Source organism: Meles meles, chromosome 9 (genome assembly GCF_922984935.1).
Source record: "Meles meles chromosome 9, mMelMel3.1 paternal haplotype, whole genome shotgun sequence".
Classification (NCBI taxonomy): Eukaryota; Metazoa; Chordata; class Mammalia; order Carnivora; family Mustelidae; genus Meles; species Meles meles.
Genome location: NC_060074.1, coordinates 77,948,611 through 77,972,639, shown reverse-complemented (window position 1 = coordinate 77,972,639; position 24,029 = coordinate 77,948,611). Strand labels below are relative to the sequence as shown.

General features: G+C 38.0%; 1 protein-coding gene and 1 pseudogene across 1 annotated transcript in view; one reads left to right on the top strand and one right to left on the bottom strand.

The window, feature by feature from the left end:
* PPP1R1C (protein phosphatase 1 regulatory inhibitor subunit 1C) overlaps positions 1 to 24,029 on the bottom strand; it is a 113,992-nt gene that overhangs the window by 48,462 nt on the left and 41,501 nt on the right. Inside the window, exons 3-4 of the mRNA XM_046019578.1 lie at positions 10,191 to 10,228; positions 8,045 to 8,105 (exon numbers count right to left, since the gene is read on the bottom strand). Coding sequence (XP_045875534.1) covers positions 8,045 to 8,105; positions 10,191 to 10,228 — 99 coding nt within the window. The remainder of the gene's footprint in view (positions 1 to 8,044; positions 8,106 to 10,190; positions 10,229 to 24,029) is intronic.
* LOC123950870 lies at positions 2,117 to 4,471 on the top strand (annotated as a pseudogene).

The window sequence follows — 24,029 nt, the reverse complement described above, 5'->3', positions numbered from 1 at the left end:
TGTCATTTTTATGCATCCTATACATTATAAATTTATGACTCATCTGCATAGATGAAAAAATGTAGTCAGCACAAAATATCTGAAACACGATGATGTATGTAACAATAGTGTTCATAATATCCTCTGGTTTTATGGGATGGGGTCCTGACATATAAGTCTCTTTGATAATTGGTTGAACGGCAGCTTTCAGGAGGATTGATATCAACTACAGAGAGGTATGTATGCTACAAGCCCTCTCTTTGCCCTGTTCTGTTTGCTATGTTTATTACAAATGTGGATAAAAATACCAAAGATAAGTTTATCTTACCTGCAAATGACACACGATTGAGATAAGAAATGGATGATAGGATCACAATACAAAATATGACATGTTCATGTGGCAGATTGATTCTAACAAGAGGAAATTCAATTGGGATGACAGCACTGTCTTGCTTTTTGGTTAAAAAAAGACATAATGCCAAAATGGGAAATGCATGGTGAGTAAGAGGGCTTAAAAGCAACACATAAAAAAGTCTTGGAAGTCTTGAATTTGTACAAAGTTCACTATTTTTCATCAATGAATATGGCTTCCAAAAAAATTAATAAGATTTTAGGTTGCATTATTAGAATTAAATAATCTGGGAGGAAGAAGGTTCTAGGCATAATTGAAGTCTCTGTTCTATTTCCATCAAACCACACTTAAATATAAGATTGTTATTGAATAATGTACTTCTAGAATGATATAGGCAAAGTGGAGCTTATTAGGAGATCAAGAAAGAATGTACCAAAAAAAAAAAAAAAAAGGAATGGCAGGCATAACTGAAATTGAGATATTTTAACCTTGAAAGAAAAAGTAGTAAATTAAGGGTGAGGTGAAGACACAATAGATATCCTGAAATATTTAGACAGTTGCCATTTTAAAATTTGCCACAAACAGCAACAAGACATAAAAATAATACATGAATACAAATTTCTAGGGCCCTCAACAGAAAAAAGGTCTAATAGACCAGAGAGAAGGTAGATATCATTAGGAAATGACTCATTCACCAATACTTGCGCATTGGGTATATTTTTAAAAAATTATTTAAAAATATATTTATAATGCTTATTTCCCAAGCATTATATGAAGCCCTGCAGATATGGTAGTAAATAAAATAGACACTGTCACTGTTGCCACATGCATCACTTGCAGTCTAGCTGAAGAGAAAGACAGTAAATAGCTGGACATCATATTTACTTGCTATGAAAGAAATTTAGAGATGGTAACTATCAATGGAGACTTTATAGCTATAGAGAATTTAGATTGGAGGGTTAGCGGAAGCTCCTTTCAGAAACTAATCTTTAAGGACTGGGTTTGAATGATAAGTAGGAGTTAGTCGATGAAGAATGAGGACATGGAGGAGGCAGGGAAGAACATTCTAGGTGAAGGGAAGAATGTGTGAATCTCCTGAACCAGCAAAGATCTCGGTGCATTCAGAAGCTGGCAGAATACCAGCATGTCTAGGACCCAGGGGGCAGAGAAGAGGCAGATTGGAGCCATGGGCCAGTAAGCTTTGAAAACTTTGGTCTGGAATAGGGATTTTATTTAATGGCAATGGAGACCTAGTAAAGAGTTTTAACCGAGGAAATAGCATATAAAATTCACAGTACTTTTTTTTTTAATATACTGTAGTATAGAAAACTCATGGGAAGCAAGAAGAGAAAGACTAGATGTGGAGCAACCAACATAGCTTGATTTATTGTACTTCTCTTTATTGTACACCACAGATACTGAGTTTTTTAGAAATTGAAGTTTTGTGGCAACTGTATTAAGCAAGTCCACTGGTACAATTTTTTCAATAGCATTTGCACATTTTGTGTCTTCGTAACACATTTTAGTAATTCTTACAATATTTCACAATTTTCGTTGTTATTTTATATTATGTTGATCTCTGATTAGGGATCTTTAATGTTACTACTGTAATTGTTTTGGAATTCCAGGAACTGTGCCCAAGTATGACCGTAAACTTAATTGAAAGATGTGTGTTCTGACTACTTTACTGAATAGTTATTACCTACCTCCTCCCTCCTTCTCCTTGGGCCTCCCTAATCCTTGAGACACAACAATATTGAAATGAGGTCCATTAATAATCCTACAATGGCTTCCAAGTGTTCAAGTGAAAGAAAGAACTACAAGTTTCTCACATTAAATCAAAAGCTAGACATGATTAAGCTTAATGAGGAAGACATGTCAAAAGCCAAGATAGGTCAAAAGCTAGGCCTCTTGTGCCTACTTAGCAAAACTGTGCATGAAAAGGAAAGTTCTTAAAGGAAATTAAAAGTTGTACTCCAGTGCACACACACATGACATTCTAATTGCTGATATGGAGAAAGTTTGAGTGGTTTGGATAGAAGATCAAATCAGCCTCAGTGCTCCCTAAACCAAAACCTAATCCAGAGCAAGGTCTTAATTCTCTTCAGTTCTATGAAGGGTGAGAGAGATGGGAGCTACCAAAAAGAAGTCTGAGGCTAGCAGAGATTGATTCAAGGTTGTTTTGTTTTGTTTTGTTTTGTTTTTAAGAGAACACATGAGTGGGGGTGGGGAAGGGGCAGAGGGAGGAGAGAGGCAATCTTAAGCAGGCTCCATGCCCAGCATGGAGTCCAGTGTGGGACTCCATCACATGACCCTGAGACCACGAACAGAGCTGAAATCAAGAGTTGGATGCTTAACAGACTGAGGAACCCAAGCACCTCCTGTCCACGAAGTTTAAGGAAAGAAGCCAATTCTCTAACATAAAAGTGCAAGGGGAAGCACCAAGTGCTGATGTAGAAGATGCAGCCAGTTCTCCAAAAGGATCCAGGTAAGATCATTCATGAAGGTGGCTACACTAAACAGCAGATTTTCAGTGTAGCTGAAACAGCCTTCTGTTGGAAGAAGATGCCCTCTAGAACTTTCATAGCTTGAAAGCAAAAGTCAATTCCTGGCTTCAAAGCTTCAAAAAACAGGCTGAATCTCTTGTTAGGGGTTAATGCAGATGGTGACTTTAAGTTGAAGCCAATGCTCATTTACCATTCTGAAAATCCCAGGGCTCTTAAGAATTTTGCTAAATCTATTCTGCCTGTGCTCTATAAATGGAAAAACAAAGCATGAATGATAGCACATCTGTTTACAAAATGATTTACTTAATATTTTAAAGCCCACTGTAGAAAACTGTTGCTGAGACAAAAAAAGATCCCTTTTAAAAATTTATTGCTCCATGACAATGTACTTGGTCACCCAAGATTTCTGATAGAGATGTACAAGATTAATGTTTTCGTGCCTGTAAACACAATATCCATTCTGTAGCTCATGGGTCAAGGAGTAATTTTGAATTTTGAGTCTTATTAATTAAGAAATACATTTAATAAAGCTATAGCTCCCAAAAATAACGACTCCTCTGATAGATAAGAGGAAAGCAAATCAAAACTTTCTGGAAAGGATCCATTATTCTAGGTCTGCTGAGAACATTCATGATTCATGGGAAGAGGTCAAAATATCAATATTAACAGGAGTTTGGAAGAAGTTGATTCCAATCCTCATGGATGACCTTGAGGGGTTCAATACTTCAGTGGAGGAAGTAACAGCAGATGTGGTAGAAACAGCGAGAGAATGAATTAGAAGTGGAATCTGAAGATATGATTGACTTGCTGTAATCTCATGATAAAACCTTAACAAATGAGCAGTTCCTTCTTATGGATGAGCGAAGAAAGTAGTTTCTTGAGATGGAATCTATTCCTGATGAAAATGTCATAAAGAGTGTTGAAATGACAACAAAGGATTTAGAATATTACATAATATTATTATATAATATTACATAAACATAATTAGTTGATAAAACAGTGGCAGGGTTTGAAAGGATTGACTTCAAGTTTGAAAGAAGTTCTGTTGTGGGTAAAATGCTTTCAAACAGCAATGCATGCTACAGAGAAATCATCTGTGAAAGGAAGAGTCCGCTGATGCGGCAAACTTCACTGTTATCTTATTTAAAGAAGTTACTGAGGTGCCTGGGTGGCTCAGTGAGTTAAAGCCTCTGCCGTTGGCTCAGGTCTGATCCCAGGGTCCTGGGATGGAGCCCCACATTGGGCTCTCTGTTTAGCAGGAAGCCTGCTTCTCCCTCTCTCTCTCTGCCTGCCTCTCTGCCTACTTGTGATCTCTGTCTAATAAATAAATAAGATCTTTAAAAATAAAAAAAAAATAAAAAAGTTGCCACAAGGGAGCCTGGGTAGCTCAGCTGGCTGACTTGGTTTTGGCTCAGGTCATGATCTCAGGGCTGTGAGATCAAGCCCCTGAGATGGGCTCCATGCTAAAGAGGGAGTCTGTTAAAAATTTTCTCTCTCCCTCTCCCTCTTTGTCTCCCTGCTCACACTCGCTTGCATGTTTTCTCTTTAAAATAAATAAATAAAAATCTTTAAAAAAAAAAGGCAATTGCCACAGCCACCCCAGCCTTTGGCAACCACCACCCTGATCATTTAGTGGCCATCAATATGGAGGTAAGATCCTCCACCAGAAAAAGATTATGGCTTGCTGAAAACTGAGACAATGGTTAGTAATTCTTAGCAATAAAGCATTTTCAAATGAAGGCCTATACATTATTTGTTTAGACATAATTCTATTGTGCACTTAATAGACTACACTATAGTGTAAGCATAGCTTTTATATGCACCGGGGAACACAAAAATTCATTTGATTTGCTTTATTGCAGTGGTTTAGAATACCTTTGAGTTATGCCTGTATATCCTGGCAAAGAGATGATTGTGATTTGAAATATGGTGGTGACATTAGAGATAAGAGAAGACAGAGGATGGGAGAGAAGAAAGACGATGGGAGAGATAAGAGATACCAACGGGGGAAACCTATGAGAGCTAGTTTTCTATTATTGAAGAGAGTGAAGGAGAGGGAGGGTCTCTGAAAGCTCTCAGAACTCAGCTAGGCAGATGGATATTCCACTTGCTGAGAAGGGAAACAGTGCAAGACAAACTGATTTGATGTTGAGAAGATTCAAAAGTCAGTCGTGAACATATTAATTTTGATCTCATTATCTCTTTGATCTCCATGAGACATGTTAGGTAGGTAATTGGATATTTGGTCAATCTTCAGACTTGCTACAGCAGAATCACTTGGAACTTTTGATTATCTGTCTCTACCTTAGGCCTAATATGCTGGAATCCTCAGGAGGACACAGCCAGCGTAATACCCAGAGTTTAGATGCAGCGGAAAAAATTCAGTCATCACTTGACTAGTTAACATTTAAGTTCCTTGAATACATTGAATGCCTATAATGTTACGAATAGAAAGACAGCCAGACCAAGTACTAAATCTGTTATTACATTCTAAGAATAAATGTGCTGGACAAACCACGAAACACCTCTGAAGGAAGAGAGCCATATAAAGTTTCTTCTTTTTACATTGCCATATTTGTATCAGATGGTGCTGCCACCTTGGCCACAAACAAATTGATCCAGGTAACGGGCCCTAAAAGGCAAACACCCAATGATTCCGGGGGTCCTTGAGATGATCTTTCGTAAGAACTCAGCCCAAATGATTCAACATTCTGGATGGTAATTAATTTACCAAATCATATTTTCCTTTTTGACCAGAGGGGAGGGAAATGGGAAAAATTAAAACTAGAAAAACGGAAGCATTTGGATAAGTAGACCTGGACATGTCTCTGTTTCCTAAAACCTGGTGGAGACATAAGTACCACTGTTACTGAAAGAGAAAAATTAAATGCACTTAGGAGACAGGAGACTAATCTGTCCATGCATTAATTGAAATAGAAATAGGTGGTATGTAGCATCTCTCCCTTCCTGCCACTTTGGTCTCTGTACCTGGTAATTCCTCAAACTGAGCAAACGAAGGGAGAAAGAAGGAATTTGGCCAGTTTGTTTTTGTTTTGTTTGTTTTGTTGTATTTTGTTTTGTTCCACTAACCAGTTATTTGCTGGGTCTTTCATGAAGTCCTAGTTGGCCTTTTTGTCAGAGTAATTTTTTTAGAAATATTAATCACATCTGCTGAGGCTTTGCTCTCCTAGCAAACTTTTTTTTTTTTTTAGATTTATTTTTATTTATTTGACAGACAGAGATCACAAGCAGTCAGAGAGGCAAGCAGAGAGAGAGGAAGGGAAGCAGGCCCTGCTGAGCAGAAAGCCCGATGTGGGGCTCGATCCCAGGACCCTGGGATCATGACCTGAGGTAAAGGCAGAGGCTTTAACCCACTGAGCCACCCAGGCACCCCCAAACTTTTTTTTTATACTCAATAATGTATAATGATGTTTCACTGCAATTTGAAGAATTACATTTCAGAGCAATTGTATTATTGTATTTAGCATCTCAATAACATTTCCTATGCTAATTCATCTTTCTTATGATTGAAGCTTCTTAATGTGCTCACAATGCACCATATGTCACCATAGCTTAATTTTGTCTTGAAATATTCATTTTTAGCTCTTGGGGACAGGTAGACTGAATAAAACATGTGGATTTGGCTTTCTCTTTCTCTCCCCACCTTTTTTTAAAAATCAGAAGCAGGAGATTTATCCAGGTAATTACTGGTTATAAATGAGGGCCTAAGTGGCTTGTAATAACACCCTGGTAACCTCTTGAAAGAATTACTGTGCTTTCCCAAGCCTTTAACTCATGACCAAAATGACTGTCACTGAACAGCCATCTTGGAGGGACAGACAGTAGTAATGTAAGGTCACATGTGAAAATATGCAATATGACTAACTTCCCTAAATGTTAGGATCCCACATTCTTATGATATTTGAGAGCTAAATATAATGAAAGCCCTTGGGGCTTTCATTTTAAGAATTTCCTTTAAAAATAATATTATTATTCTCTGAGGACAGAAGAACAGTATTACTTTATTTAGTTAAGCCATCCTAAAATAGAACAGAGGAAATCATTAAATAGTGAACATATATCTTTTACTGTTCCCCATTCATGCCAAAACTGGTGTGTCTTAAAAATACAAGATGGCTTGCAATAGGAAATATATCTTGAAATGATGATATTTATCTTTGGAGAGGGAAGCCTGATACTCTCAATAATTACCCTGGAATGAAGTGCAATACTGATAACCATGTTATTTACTGCAGTCTTACAAACAAACAAACATGGTATTTTATAGCTGCACAGGAAGGAAGTTTACTGAAAGCAGTTATTAATGTGTCCATTTATATTCTACCTCCCTGGAAAAAGACTCACATCTAGAGAGAATACAGAGTGGAAAATTTCACTCCCAATGTAGACATCTCTCCAGACTCCAGAGGAAACTGCTCATCTCGCCTCTCCTGTGGTTGAAACTGAGCTTGGTGAGCCACCGGGCCAACGGCCCAAGTGACAGACTGGAACAGGACCTGCTGGACTGATCACACTGCCTCATGTCAGGAACATTTTTGTGTGAGAAAGAAAAGAGGCCTTCCCTGGATTTGGTGTCAGTCAAATTTCTAACATACTTAGATGTTCTTTTAGCAGTTCCAGTTTTGGGGGAGAAATCTGGGAAAGTACCAGGATCTGAGCTAGCATTTTTAGTTGTTATTTGAATAGCTGTTACATGAACAGCTAGTAGCTGGCTGATTGGGTTTCTTAGAGCTACTCTTGACACAACGCAGTGAGGTAACACTTTACATTAAACTTGCCCCAAATTCAAATTATTCTACTTTACTAAGAAAAAAGCTAAGAAAAAAAAAAAAAAAAGCAATGGTCTGGCACCATGGTCAAGAGTAATTAGGGATTCTGCAAAGATCCCTTCAAGAAAATACGTGCAGAAGGGTAAAAGAAAAATCTTTGTCATTATCTTGGAAAATGAGAATTTCTAGACTGAAATTCTGAGACATCTCTACTCATTCCTTCTTCAGCTACCGATTTTACTCTTGATGAAACTTAAGTTATAAGTGGATAAAATATCTTATTGAAAGTCCCATCATTAAGTTGTAGAGCTGAGACTAGATCCAACTTATAATCAAGCATTCGGTCAAGAAAACAGACAGACTGCCAGCCATGAACTCAACATTCACAGCAACCCAAAACAGTACCTGAACAGTACCTTTCATGGCCGGTGGTGTGTACACGCTCTGCTTCCTTTGCTTTGGGGATGCATTTTGTGACTGTGGACAAAGAGAAAAGAGGAAAAGCATTATTTGAATAAAAATTAGCCCTGTGAGGGAAATAAACACTGTGCCATATTTCAAAGAGCTTTCTGATTCCCCGTTATGATATATAACTCAAATCAATGAGAAATTACAGACATGTTCGCTGACAGCACAGTTTTAAGAGATATATAAAGTGATTTTTATCATGAAACTCTTCATCACAGTCTTGAAATTACTCTTTTTTCTCACCTAGTAGCATTCATTTATTTTTAAAAGAAAGAAAAAAGAGACACCAATCTCTTTTGTTTGAGGAAAAAAACCACAACTCCAGAACAATGTATACTCCAAAAGCTATGTCCATGGGATAACTATACCTGCTCATAGGATTTTTGAGTAGTTCTGGTTAGATAATGAGGGTTTGGGCATGTAATATCAATTTATAAACTTCTGGAATTGGCATGTTCAAGTTAACATCTACGTTTACGTGGAATTAAAATGTTGAGATAATATTCTTTTCTATTTGCAACAGATAAAAATAAGTCCTTTCCTAACAAAGCTGCTCTGTAATACTCTCACCTACATACACTAGATCAGGATTAAATGATTGATGAGAGACTTTTTGCAATAAAAATTACAAAAATTGGAACAAAAAAACACATGTCGTGGTTAAAACCACAAACTAATCATATATATATGAATATATAAGTAATATTATTTATTATGATAAAATACATATATTTGGGCTACATCCCAATCAGATTATGTCAAAGATTCCTTTTCAATAGTGTGTTGATTTATATTTCAATGTGGCAAAGGCAGTGGTCTTAATCAATGAGCTTTCATGTCTGGATCATTTTTGCTTTGAAAAGGTTAGGAATAAATATTCACAAGACTTTTTTGGGGAATTATTCTAGGCAAAACTAGAAATTGTTTCATTGACAGTACATAGAATTTGAGGTATCTTCCCTTATACACACTAAAGGTTATTTGCCCTTGAAAGTATCATCAAGATACACTTGCTTGATGTAAAAACAATATATTAAAAAGTAAAAAAAAAAAAATTCAACCAATAGTTGTTAAATCTATATCAGCCATACAAATGGTACAAGCAAATTTCTCCAAAACAGAATGTTTCAGTACCACCAGTTCATTATGCACAGGTATAAACAGAGTGACTCTATGTTAATGTTCAGTGTGTGGATGATTGATATTTCTGGCATCTCTTTACTGTATTCAGTCTCATCTGGTTGATTTCAAAAAGCAAAAACTTTTGGGATTTCTCGTATGTTTATTTCCATATACACACTCAAAGATCAAGTAGAAAATTAATCCTACAGAAAAGTTTGTTTAGTACCACGTAGTAAAACTCATCAAGCAATAAAAACTGCTTTATATGTATGCAAGAGTTCAGTTGTCAAGGCATTTTCACATACACAATCTCATTAAATTTTTAGAAAATCTCAAGAGATACTATTTGGCATTTTGTTCTTTCTACATTTTCCTTTGGGTATTGCTCTATGCCTAACTAATACAGCCATGGAATTGACTCATATGTCTGCACACTGGTCAATATTTGTTCTATTTTTGAGCATAATTTACTCACTTCCTTGTATCCAATATATTTTATATTATCAGCTCCGTGAGCTTCCCCTGGTTCCTATTTTCCATCTGAACTCCCCCATGCATATGTGAACCTCTAGCCTCAGGGTCTTCTCTTGGCTTCACATACCCAGAAGACCCTTCAAGAGGTGCCTGCTCCCCATTTTCTTGCTCTAGGACTCCAACATTGGCAGGCTCTAGCCTGTAGTTGGTCATAAACAACTAGTCACTACATTAAAAATATCAATACTGTTATCTTGTCACTAAAGGCAAAGCTTGATTTTACAAGTTTTTTCAAGCGTTGGCATTTCATAGGTCGAAAACCAAAGTAGCACAGAGGCAGAGAATTAACAACCCCATTTTATTGTTTTTTTTCACTCAGGAAAAACAAAGTAGTTTTTATATCAGTTGTACTGACATATTTTATAAAACATTAAGCCTACCTAATTATGTTTCTAATTGATTTGAATACCTATTTATACAAAATATAAGAAAACTTACTTCGGCTTGGGTGTTGGTCACCCTCTTGTCATCTATTTCTGCAAAAGAAGTAGATATATTTCATTAGAAAGATGATTTCTTCTTTATAATGTGCATATTAATATTTTTGGCAATTTGATAAAAATAATTTAATAATCTCCTTATTTTTTAAAAGACTTTATTTATTTATTTGACATAGAGACAGAGAGCACAAATAGGGGGAGTGGCAGGCAGAGGGAGAGGGAGAAGCAGACTCCCCGCTAAGCAAGGAGCCTTGTGCGGGGCTTGATCCCAGGACCACAGGATCATGACCTGAGCCAAAGGCAGATGCTTGGCTACCCAGGTGCCCTGCCTTATGTTTATATAATCTCTGTGGCTTAGGGAAAGGGGGCAGAAGGAGATGGTTTCCTTCTGAGATAATCTTTTCCCTAAGTTTTAAAAAAGGCATCTCTCTTGAAATTCCAAATTGCCCTCCTTCCAGTAATCCAGAAGGGAAACCAAGGAAATGGCTCTTGAACCAACTGTTGGTGTCATCAACCTCACAGTGTTAGGGCATAAACAATCTCTTTTGTGAATTTTGCTGCCAGTCTACTCACTGTAGCTTGTCAAATTTCCCCAAGCTGGCCACTAAGCTGAACAAAGCTCCTTTTCCATTCTGTCCTATCACTCTGACTCTGAGAGTGGCAGCACCCTCTTCTCCATATGCCCCTGGAAAGAATGTTACTTTGTCAGAAATATTTCTTATAACAAACATAGGGAAATGTGTAGGCTATCTCTATAAAAAAGAATGTGAGGAGGAGTACAGAGGAGTAAGAGGTGCTCATGTATTGCCCTTCAATGGGTGGAGGACCTCTGGGCTGAGTTTCTTTCATACCTCCTCATCTACGCTACATGGATCTTTTTTTTTTTTTTTTTTTTTTTACATTTAAATGTTTAGTTGACTTCCTTAAAACATCTCTCTCTCTCTCTCTCTCTCTCATCCGTACTGCAGAGGTTGGGTTTCTCTACATTTCAAAAAATAGGACTTGGAGGGGAACCTGTGTGGCTCAATCAGTTAATTTTCCCCCTCTTGATCTCAGCTCAGGTCTTGATCTCAGGGTGATGAGCTCAAGCCCCAAGTCGGGATTCACCCTGGGCATGGAGCCTACTTTAAAAAGAAAAAAATAGGACTTGGAGACTCTCTTCTCCAACCAAACTGCAGCCAGATGTTTTGCAATCCCCGACTGCCAGACCCCAGAGACTACTGCAGCATCGCAACTACTGGAAGTGGTCAATGTGGGTTCCCATTTGGGACCCCTGACAGGGGTAGGGAGTGATCGTTCAAGCTTGCAAACCACAAAGCTATCCTATATTGCCTAAGCCATCTGACTTCAACTCTCCTGAAACACCCAGACACCCAGACATGTAGAAACTTAGTGTCCTACCTTTATTTATTTATTTGACAGAGAGAAAGATCACAAGTAGTTAGAGAGGCAGGCAGAGAGAGAGAGGAAGGGAAGCAGGCTCCCTGCTGAGCAGAGATCCCGATGCGGGGCTCGATCCCAGGACTTTGAGACCATGACCTGAGCTGAAGGCAGAGGCCTTAACCCGCTGAGCCATCCAGGCGCCCCAGTCTCCTACCTTTTAAAATGTTCACAGGCTTTGCAGTTACCCCAGCCAGCAACTGTAAGAAACCCTGCACTCCTGGGCAGGGCCGACTGGCCCTCCAGTCCCTGTAAGGAAGCAGTCTGGTGCTGGCTGTCACAATGGTAACTGCTAATCTCAGGGAACACAGGAGAGAGGTAGGAACACTAACCTGGTTTTCCTACAGAAGGCTGCGTTTAACCTTCTTGCACTTTATCCTAATGTTTGCTTCAGTGGGAAGGTAAACCTTTTATTCCACTGAGTGGCAGGGTATTGAGCTGTGCTCAGTGGCAATAAATTTGGTCAAGTTTAAGAAAAAAGTCCTAGACTTTGCACCGCGTATGAATTTTGGCACTAAATTCACACCCAAAGAAACATGCCTCAACATGGGCTCTGTCTAAAGCTCTTATCTGGGTGGGATCTTGGAGGGCCTCCAACCAGAAGAACTCAGATGTCCTGCACAGGTGTGTGTTTTCGCTCCACAACGCAGCCGGAGGGCTTGAGAGTCAGCAGGTCAGTCAAAGGCCCCGGACCGGCCACTGCAGGCTTCCCGCAGAACATTTTAGAAACAACTCCGTGGTTGTCTTCTAGCTTCGCATTGCACATGAGTATGCACAGGTCCGGGGACAGCTTTCTGGAACGGGTCGCCAGCACCTGCCGCCCTACATCCTGGAAGATGAGTCCGCACTCCAGGTTCAGCATGAGCATGGACGGGAGCCGCGCCTTGGTTCGCTCCAGCGCCACCACCCCCACATTCCAGCCATTAAATTGAATTTCTTTGTGATGATTTCCAACGTGCCCAGGGTTGGCCCAGGCGTGGACGCACACGAACCTCTCCAGGCCCGTGTCTCTGTAGCTGTGTGCATGTTTGGGGAGGAGCGGTACACGCAGTGGTGCCTGTTGAGCACACTGACGTAGAGACTGGCTGACACTCCCATGCTGAGCCGCCAAAGTGTGTGAGCTCGGGGAACCGGCAGGGCCCGGGCTGACGTTGGACAGGTCGTTTTCCAGCCTGCAACCTCTCGCGAAGAACTATAACACCGATCTGTCCGTGTCCTCAGCCTCCTCGCAGTCCCAGGCCGGACTGGTTCCTGGGAGGTACTTCCTGGCGCATTGCATCAGCTGCGCATGCTCCGACGCACCCCAGCCAGCGCGGTGGTGTCTGGGATGTGATTAGTAGTTTGTGAGGAATGAAGGGCTTCCCCGTCCATCATCACTGTAGTTTCTGTGGTACAGAAACGGTGGAGACCCACTGTGTTCTCCCGGTAAGCGGCCTCAGGAATCACCTCGGGGAGAAGCGGTTCTGGGTCAGGCTGCCTGTGGAGGGCCTCCCGCTCAGATGGACAGGTGTTTGCGTCTTCCCCAGTGAGCCTGGGGTGTTGGGAGCACGCGGGCAACAAGCCTGCCGCGGTGTGCTGGCCTCTCACAGTCAGCAGACGCGGCGCACGTGGCGCTCTCGACGCCTGGAGGGCCACAGAGAAGAGCCCGCGCTTTTCCAAGGTAAGCAGAACTTGTCCTTTGCTCGGATCTACCAGAAGGCGAAAATGCCAGTTTCTCCACTAAGATTTTTTTTTCCATTTTATTTATTTTTTCAGCGTAACAGTATTCATTGTTTTTGCACAACACCCAGTGCTCCATGCAAAACGTGCCCTCCCTATTACCCACCACCTGTTCCCCCAACCTTCCACCCCTGACCCTTCAAAACCCTCAGGTTGTTTTTCAGAGTCCATAGTCTCTTATGGTTCGCTTCCCCTTCCAAAAATTTTTTTTTTTAAATAAACATATAATGTATTTTTATCTCCAGGGGTACAGGTCCACTAAGATGTTTTGTCGCAGATCTCTATACTGAATTAGGAAGAATGTCTACCGTACAAAATTGTCCACACGTGTTTGGGGGGGCCACCCGGAAGCAAGCTATCCGTTGTGATTTCTTCAGTTTCAGACTTTTCCTATCCATCCCCTGGAGCCAAAATGGGCGTGGGCACAGCGGGTAAGGGTGAAGAGACTGGGGTACTGGGGAGAAGCACCGCCGCTGCTGACTTGTCTGTGTGCGCCGGCTCCAGAGCCTGCCTCCCGCTGCCTCCCCACCTTAGCCGCCATCGTTGGGGGGTGGGGGGGTGAATCTCCTCACCTCTTAACTTCCTGGCCCAGTTACCCTTTCCTGACTCTTAGATGAGTGCGGAAGCTGAGAGTCCGTGGTCCGAAAACTGAATGAGTTCATCAAAGAATAACTGCCTGAAGACAGTGATATAGATCTGCATTTAGTGACATGAAAACATATACTATGTAGATTAAAAGGATTTCAAAACTGTACATACGTAATTTTTATTTCATGAAGTATAGATAAACTATCTGGAGAGAGACGATAGAGAAATGCCTGTATATTCATAGGATATAGTCAGTATTGTAACTGTAGTTAACCTCTCCACGATTCAATAACTCGTTCTGTCTCCTCTCTATCTGTACTGTTTCTTATTCTAGTGAACCTGCATTACTTTCATAATGAAAAACTATGTGTATCATGTGGATATATAGAAACACATATATGTGGTAAAATTTCTATGTAAGGCCACAGTGGTATTTCTTATAGTAAGAGACCAAAATAGATAAGCAGCAAATAAATTATTAAATAAATCTAAAAAATAAAAAATAGATAAGCAGCTAGAATGAATAGTGTATGGAAATGTGTATGGATAGATAAGCAGCTAGAATGAATAATAGTGATTATTCTAATTTTATGTTTTGAACTCTAGATTTTTAGAAGTTAAGAAACCTTCTAATGAATTTACCCTCCCTTGTATAGGGGTAGGCAAACAAACTATTGGCTGAGGACAGCAATCACGATTGTTTGATATAATCACTGGAAGTATCTGGGTGATTATCAGATAGCTGTGCCTATACTAAATTGAGCAATTCTATCAATGCAAAATCTTTTGCTATCATCTTTTAAGTAAATGTCAAATACGATCCACTTCAACAATGCATGTATTATGATCCACTGGATTGTTAAATACCTTTCTTTCTTTCTTTTTTTTAAGATCTATTTATTTCTTTTAGAGAATACAGAGGGGAGGGGCAGGGGTAGAAGGAGAGAGAAGCTCAAGAATACTCAACCCTGAGCCGGAGATTACTCTGGACTCCATCTCAGACCCTGAGGTCACAACCTGAGCTGAAACCAAAAGTCAGAGGCTTAACCTAATGTACCACTCAGGCACTCTGACCAGTGGTGTTTCTTAATATTTTGTTTATTCCCTAGGAGTTTTCAGAATTCAACCCAGGACTCAGAACCTATTGCTTTAAGGACAAAATGGTGTCTAGTCATTCAGCCTTGTGCTTTCCTGCTGTATGACTAAAACACAAACTAAAACAGTGTCTTTCCAAGGCAACTGTGTAGACTTCACTCGTTGCATAATTCAGTGAAAAAGGTTTTATTTTTCTTGGTTCATTTTTCTTATTAATATTTGTCTTGAACAGGTTAGGTTAGCCAGATAAAAGTCCTTTTTAAAAAAACACAGAATTTTGTTTTACATTATAAGCCTGTTTTGCATGACTCCAAAATAGCTTATATTTCTTCTCTACTCTGAATTTTGGGGGAGTTTCAAAAAAAGAAACATACATTACATTTTGTTTAGAATTCAAACATATGGTTTTTTTCCACTTTACTCATTTGAGGCTTGTTCTAATTAGCTGACAAAAATTTAGTCTATTTTAGTCACCTGACAACAAATTAGAATCATATGTGTTTGTAATATATGATCATTTGATTTTAATGAAAATATTAGCACATAAGAAAAACTGCATATTTTGTGATTTCAGTTATTTCACACCAAAATACAAAAGCAGAAATAACTAATCCTAAAATGTGGTAGATAATTTCATATTCACCACTTTACAAAATTGCAGGTTGAAGCAGTGAAGCAACATTCCGCTGTGTTGTTGCAATGATCTCACATTTGTTTTATTCATATGGGAGTGTCATAGTGTCAAAGTAGTGGGGCCAGTCATTGTCCAGTTCAATAGAATTCACACACAATAATGGTGGTTTTGTGAAATTCAATCCTGTTGTGTGTGATGACAAGTCTCACTCTTACACACGTACCCCTAGCTAGATTATTTTATTTATCAAGGCATTCCTTTGACATTGTCTAAACATAACTATTAACAGAGTTAGAGCCAAATATGCCTGCTCAAACAGAAGGAAGGAAATTGAGATTTCCCAATATCCTTTTCTTTTTGTGGCTAAGACTATAGGTTTTTTTTCACTGATTTTTATTTTATCTCACCAGTTTGGCATGGAACCAGAGCTCTGGCCAGCTAAAGCATATGCAGAATTTTATTATAAATATCAGTTTTGAATTACTTTTGTGGTCAGTGGCACCCACTTGATCCAGTGTGTACCCTCCATCGTTTAACTGCAATGTGATAAATTCAGTTTCCATAGCTTTTCTTCTTTGTAGCAGTTGCCATAAAAACTGTGCTTTAAGCTGTTAGTTGCCTGTGACTTTGTTGGAATAATAGATTAAGAAAAAACAGATTCTCTCATCCCTACTGTCTTTACCAAAGGAAGGTTCAGGAATGAACATTGGCATGGCATCTTTTAAATGTCTCTTTGCCATCCACATTGAAGTTTCTATTGGATCGTCTCCTTGTAGGGATACTGAAGATTGTCACTTGATGATCTAACTAGTACATATTTCTCTACTTAGGAGAATGGCTTTAAAGTCAAGTGAAAAGAATTTTAAAATCCAGAAAAATTTTGTGTATAACCCCCATATTCTAGTTGGTCATCACACCATGACACCACCAAGTTTTATACTGTATAGGTTTATTTCTATGATCAGTTGAATGCTTATGTTTCATTAACAAAAACCTGGGTAAATATCGATTCAAGATTCTTAATTTCCTATCAATTAGGTGTTTTGTGATATGTGTAATTAAGTGTTCTATCCATTAACTTATAGCACTTTCCATAACTTTTATTAATAACTGAAAAAAATATTGCCTCTGTCCCATATTAAGCAATCTAAGTCAGTGCTTTTGTAGACAGATCCTTCTAAAGGCAGTGATTGTAGGAGCAGAGGTCATTGACACCTGTATAAATTAATTAATTATATTAATTATTTATTATAATATAATAAACATGTTATATTATAATTAAACTATAATTTATTCAAAACCATCCCTTAAAATAAATCCTGAAAGAGAGATCATACTATTTTACTGGATTACCCTGAACCAAAAATAAATAAATAAATAAAAAGAAGACGAAGTAAAGTTTTTATATATTTTGCTAAAATTTGTGTTAGTGTCACTTAATACTTTTTCTACCAAATTTATCATTAAAATCATCAATCTATAACTGATGCTTTATAATTTTTTAAAAATATAATAGAGTATGAATCATTGTATTATCACAGTTTTTAAGGTTTAAAAAATATTAACCATCAGGGGGCACCTGGGTGGCTCAGTGGGTTAAGGCCTCTGCCTTCGGCTTGGGTCATGGTCTCGGGGTCTTGGGATGGAGCCCCGAGTCGGGCTCTCTGCTCGGTGGGGAACCTGCTTCTCTTCCTCTCTCTCTGCCGGCCTCTCTGCCTACTTGTGATCTCTGTCTGTCAAATGAATAAATAAAAAAAATCTTTAAATATTAACCATCCGTCTTCACTAAACCTGAATTATTTCATATGCATCTTATATCCAAAAACAGATGGCTTGAATATATTTGAAGAGTGGGAACAGATATGAAGAGGTCATTTTTTTTGTCAACATTCACTCCAATATGCTAGTCAAACTTTTTATTAAAAAATTTTTCTAGGGGCACCTGGGTGGCTCAGTGGTTTAAGCCTCTGCCTTCGGCTCGGGTCATGATCTCGGAGTCCTGGGATAGAGCCCGGCATCAGGCTCTCTGCTCAGCAGGGAGCCTGCTTCCCTCTCACTCTCTCTGCCTGCCTCTCTGCCTACTTGTGATCTCTCTCTGTCAAATAAATAAATAAATAAATCTTTAAAAAAAATTTTTTTTCTATATGTTTTCTGAGGAAGTGAGACTCATCTAATGTATCTGTAAAAATTTCATATGCCTTCACAGCAAAGTTTGAACTGAAAAACAGAGGTCATATAAGTTTACAAGCCATGAAGACAAAGTAATAATGTCTTAACTAATTTTTTTTTTAATTTTTAAAAGTGTTCATCAATGGAAATACTGCAACTCATGTGGTAATGATATTTAGTTACCAAGAAAAACCAGGACCAGCTCTTATGAACTTTAGCACTTTTCCCTGGATAGTTCCGTACTGAAAAATTCCCTCGTTAAACCACAATATTCCCGCTGCCATAGTAAATATTACAAAAAGTTGATTTTTTACCTCTTCTACTAATCTACTAACAAGAGGGTAAAGGCTACAATTGCATAGACTTTACACACTAGCCAACATCTAAATTATTCTTCACCATTTTTCAGGAACACTAATAACAAATAGAGCACAGAAAATTGCAGAGTAAGTCTCGTTCATGCACATGTTTTTCTCCCATTTCTTTTTCTATCCTGTTGAGCTAGTATTGAAGTGAATGCTGCATCTTTTCTCATCAAGTTCCTCAGTAAAATTCAGATAAGTGTTCAGATAAAGATAGCTTATTTTCACATCCAACCCATGTGTGTTGCTGGACTATGAAAGGCTTAGCTGTAGTTGTTTTGTTTAAAATCAGAATGTACTTCCTTCTCTATGGGAAGCTTCTCTGAACATTCAGAGAGAATGTTTTTGATTCTCTCCTTTTTAAAGTTAGTCAAGGGAAAATATTTGACTGCTATAATACAGTCTGGTTGAAACTGCAGTCAGATGTCTTCTGGGACTCACAGTCTAAGAAATGTATGCAAAGCATACCCAAATTGATAAATGATGTGGAAAAAAACCTTCTACATTAAAATATTTTTCTTTGAAATTACCTCTGAGCTTTGCAATTGTTTTATGTTTCACTTTATTATAAAAATACAAGTACTGATTTATGGACAAGTGAACAGGTATGATTCAATGAGGCAAAATTTGTATTTATTTTGTCAAGGGCCTTGAATAAGATAATTAAGCAAGGCTGTGTGATCAATGCATGACCTATTACCAGAGTCTGACACTGATCAGAGAAGCAGTGAGGGCGGCATCTGTACGGGTGGTCTAGATGTGCTATTATGAGTTAACATGTGGACATGCAGAAGGTTACAGAGTGTGAAGTGGGTAGTAGAGGTAGCATTTTTGTATCTGAAAGACTAACTTGAACAATGTCAGCAGATAGAGTTCTGAGAGGCAATTCAGCCCTAAAGACCAGAATTGGGATTTCAGATTACAGTACAAGCTGGCAGGGTCATATAAGTAGGTGGTAAAAACCAACTTTTATGAAACTAAGCATTAAGACCAGGGACACAACCATTGAGAGTCTGGGCTGTTAGAGGATGTTTACTAAGAGACAATATAAATTATATGGGATAGTCACAGAGCTAGGAAAATAAACAGGACAACAACAACAAAAGTACTTGCTTTAGTATTAAATTTTGAGGTTTTGCTTGGGGTAGTATGTACCAGTTCACAGCATGTCAGTGATACCACTTATTAGAACTAGAAAAGCAAGATAAAGTACAGAATGCATCAAGACCTGCAGAGCAACCTACAGAGATCAGAGACATTTCAGAGTGAGAGGCTGACAAGTCCTATTTGGCCACTGGCAGAGGGCCACTGCAGGGGAACAGAGAAGCCAGAGATTTTGGTGATTGTGTGGGAGTAGAGCAATAAAATTGAAGACTTGCTCAGCATATCTTAACAGTTACATGTTACAATCCTTGTCTAATAAGTGGTGTTACCTGCTTTGGCAGAAAACTGGGATACTGTCCTAAATCTTTAGCATATTTGCAATCAGCTTTTCTTTTAAATTTTTCCTAGCACTAATTTGTGGGGAAAAAAAATTAATTCTGTTCTGTAGAGGAGTAGCAATGGAGGAAAGCAATTTATAGCCTTCTTTTTGAAGTGCCCTAGAGATTTAATCACATGGACATTGGTGCTATCTTTGACAGTCTCAGAAGGAATTTACCATCAAATCTCTGAAAACAGCAGTGAAATCTAAATGATCACCTTTTAGCAGATTCTCTATTTTGGTATCTAACATATTTGAAGATAGAACATCTTTATTTCCAAAGACCCTTAGATCACAACTGTTGAGGAGATCATTTGTGGCTGTGCCTTACAGAGAAGGACAGAGTTAAAGACAGAAATTCTATGGATGGCTTTAGGTCCACTAGTTCAAAAACAGTCACTGACCCATGAGTCTTCAGGACTGAATAAGATAAATCATTTGCGAGTGAAAAAAATTGCCATGCACAGCTCAGGTCTTCATTTTGTATGTGTCATTACCTTGTGGTTTTAGCATTCTAGCATAGAATCAGTCCGTCTAAAGTGCCAGAGAAATCTATCATGTATTTCTTGCATAGAGGAGAGGACAAGGACACTCACTTTCTTTTTAGTAGAACAGTGCAAAATCTCCTAAGACAGCTATAGTGAAGCCTCTTTCCCTGACTTTTTATCAAACTCTCTACTTTTCAAAATGAGCTCTAGTCAGCAGCCTTTTTGCTGAAAGCCTGCTGGGCTCTGTTGGAGGCCTATCATTTGGGGCTGTGAGTTAAGCCACTAGGCAGTGGTTTCAGCTGTGTTTTTCTTTGAGCTCTTAGATTTAGTCAAAACTGGTGCCCAAATTAAAACCACAAGAGCAATGAATTTATATGCACTGGAAAGGGACATGGGGAAAAGAAGCAAACAGTAGAAATAGTTTCATCCTGTTGTGCCAAGATTCACACAGCTGTATTGTTCTTTCAATATTATTTCTAGCTTTCCACTTTTAATTGATAGAAGTAGAGACACAACCTCATTACCATATAGGTTTTTATGTCTCAGAGTCCCCTACAAAATTGTTCATTTTAGGTGAGAATCAGGTACAAAGTAGTCTATGTGGAAATAGTGAAGGAGATGAAAGGAAAACACAAAATGGATCATGTTGGTTTATTAAGAACTCTAAACCAGTAATTGTCTTCTGAGAGGGGTTAGAAATCTTCCAAACTACTGTTATGTTTATATTTCATCATTTCTGCTGTCATTTCCAAACACAGCAAAAGAACAGAAAAATCAGATCATTTAAAACCTCAGAAGTCTGCTTTTCATTACTATTCTTGATTTTTATAAACTTAGTTTCTCTTATAAAACATTTTATCCTACCACAGAACCAGCTTATATGAGGTCCAAAGAACTGTTGCATCATCTTATCAGTTGTGATTTTCAATCATTGGTAAAACTTTTCTGCCTATTTGGAGGTTAGATTTCATGCATTTGCTCCAGGAAAAGAAATTGATTCCTTTATTGCATGTTTCTTAATTTTTTTTTTCAGGAGGGGGTGGAGAATGACATCAGTTTAATCATCCACACTTGTTTTAGTAATTCCAATTTATAAAGATTCTATCTCCTTTTCATAGAACTACCTAAAGAACGGATTATAAATTATATATTTTATTTTGCATCAGTTTTAAAGATTTATTTAAAATTAATTACAGATGTTTCAGGCAATGTGGACAATCAGTCAAGTCATTATTTAATAAACACTTACTATCTTCCCAACAATGTGCTCTGTATTATTTTGGCCTAATAAACGTAAAAATAGTTAGGATTTGGGGCGCCTGGATGGCTCAGTGGGTTAAAGCCGCTGCCTTCGGCTCAGGTCATGATCCCAGATTCCTGGGATCGAGCCCGCGCATCGAGCTCTCTGCTTGATGGGGAGCCTGCTTCTCTTCCTCTCTCTCTCTGCCTGCCTCTGCCTACTTGTGATCTCTGTCTGTCAAATAAATAAATAAAATCTTTAAAAAAAAATAGTTAGGATTTGAATAATTCAGCTTTTAACCAATTTCAAACACTAAAATTTCATTATTTTGTCACATAGAATATTACAGAGATATTCTTAGCAGATACCCCAGATGAATTCCATAACAAGATGCCTTAAAAGTAAGATGAGGAGAAATGATTGAGGTGAACATGAAAACATTATTCAGAGGCCATTCACTCTGAACAGTAATGATAGAAAATTTTGAGGCAACTTAAGAACTTTAAAGATGGGTCTGAGTAGCACTGGAGTTGGAAAAGAATTAGCTGCTTAGCAGTATTTGGAATATTTAGTATATTTAGTAGTCTTTTCACTTCATAGAATATTTCCTCTTTTTTTATACTAACTGCCAAAATTGATAATACCTCATTAATTCTGCTTAGTTTTTAATCATGCTGTTTGATAACTTCTATTGAAACATACTTTAATGTTTTTCCAAACTATTTTGTGTTTCAACTATATAGACATACCACTGTGAATTTCAAAATAATTTTATCTGAGTAATTCTACTATGAGTAGACCATTGTAAAATGACATAAAGTAAAACAGCAATCTCCTTTTAATGAGAATGTTCTATAACAAAAGGCAAATGTCCCTTTTTTAGTTGTAAATGGAAGATATATTCCTAAAAGTTACAAAGTGTTATTGTACACATTAAGTACATGTGGGTACCTATAACAATATGATAATATTTTCATAGCTTAATCAAATGAGAGCATCCTATCACTAATGATGATTTGTTTCTGTTAGTAATGGAAAGAAAGGCCAGTGGAACTATCTTTAGAATTCTACTCTACTTTACATAACTTTTTGTAGAAAAAGTCTTAAAAGTCTTGGAAAACATAGAAGTTAGCTTTTGTCAGTAGACCATCTGTAAACATTTACCTCAAATTCTGAGTAATATTTTTTAAGAAAAGATACTTTAATCATTCAGTTTTAAAGATCGACAGAATTAAATATCTGTGTATTCAACTCTTGGTGTTTTACTGTCCTGGAAATCTTAACCTTCACACCATTTCTCATTTTTTTTCTCTCATACATAATTTACTTGAGGATTTCTTGGTATAAAAAGCAATGGCTATTTATAGTAGGCACATGGAAGAACTATTAGAGGAAAAAGTACTGTAATTAGATATACTTCAATATATTTAGCACCAAGTTCAGATAGGACAACAGAAAAAAATTGTGTGTGTGTGTGTGTGTGTGTGTGTATCAGGAGGAAAAATAGCTTTATATTTATTTTTATGTCTTTAAACATTTTTTTCCTATGAATGGTGATGTGAAAGGAAAATTAAATCAAAACCCATACTTAAGTGTAGTTTATCAGCTATATGACAGATTGTGTTTTTTAGCAAGGTTGTCATCAGGGATCTAAAATGCAACCAATATTAACAATTGTTTATTGCATGTATAATAGGTGAAGGGCATCGTGCTGGGAAATGGGACTCCAACCCTTCTACAGAATTTAAACTCTATTGGAAGAGACAGGCAAAGAAACAACCACAATACAATGTTATAAATAAAGGCTGTCATAGAGGATGCACAAAGTATGGTAGAAGCATATTTCAGGGGTATCAAACTTAGCTTTGAGGGAGCCAGAAAGACTTCTTGGAGGAGAAGACATCCAAGCTGACATGTCCAGCAAAGGTAGGTGGGGTAGAGAAAGTTGGTGGGACAAGGAAGCTGGGTGGAGTGGGACTAGAGAGGAGAGATTTTAATCAGAAGAAACAATTTGTGGAAATGCCTGAGGTGTGAGAGAGCATGACAATTTTTTTAGAAATTGAACAAAACTCAAATATTGAACTATAGAACACCAGTGTTAGGTTCAGAGAGAAAAGGGTGATGACATTGGATAATTTGGATTTTTCGATAGGAAGGAGTTGGATAATTTGGGGTTTTGTAATTATATTAAGAAGTTTGGACTTTATTCTAAAGTGATGAGAAACCACTGATGGGTTTAAAGCAGGAAAAGGCATGATTAGATTTCCCTTGTAGAAAGATCATTCTGACAGTTGTGTGGAGATTGTAGGAGTCCATTTGGATATATAGCTAGTTCAGCTGGGAAGGTATTCCAGTAATTGCTGTGGTAGAATACAATGATTTGAACGAGGTTAGAGAGATGTTTAAGAGAAAGAATAGACTGGACTTTGTGACTGGGTGAGAGAGGGGAATGACTAAAGAAGATAAGGAAGCCAAATATTGTAACAATTTCTGGCTCATAATTTGAGTACTCATGGAATTGCTGGTTTTGAGGTACTTATTGATGATCCAAGTAGGAAGAGTTCAGAAATTGTCACTCTTAAAAGTGAAAGCAGAGCAAAGATACAGGTCTGGGAGTCA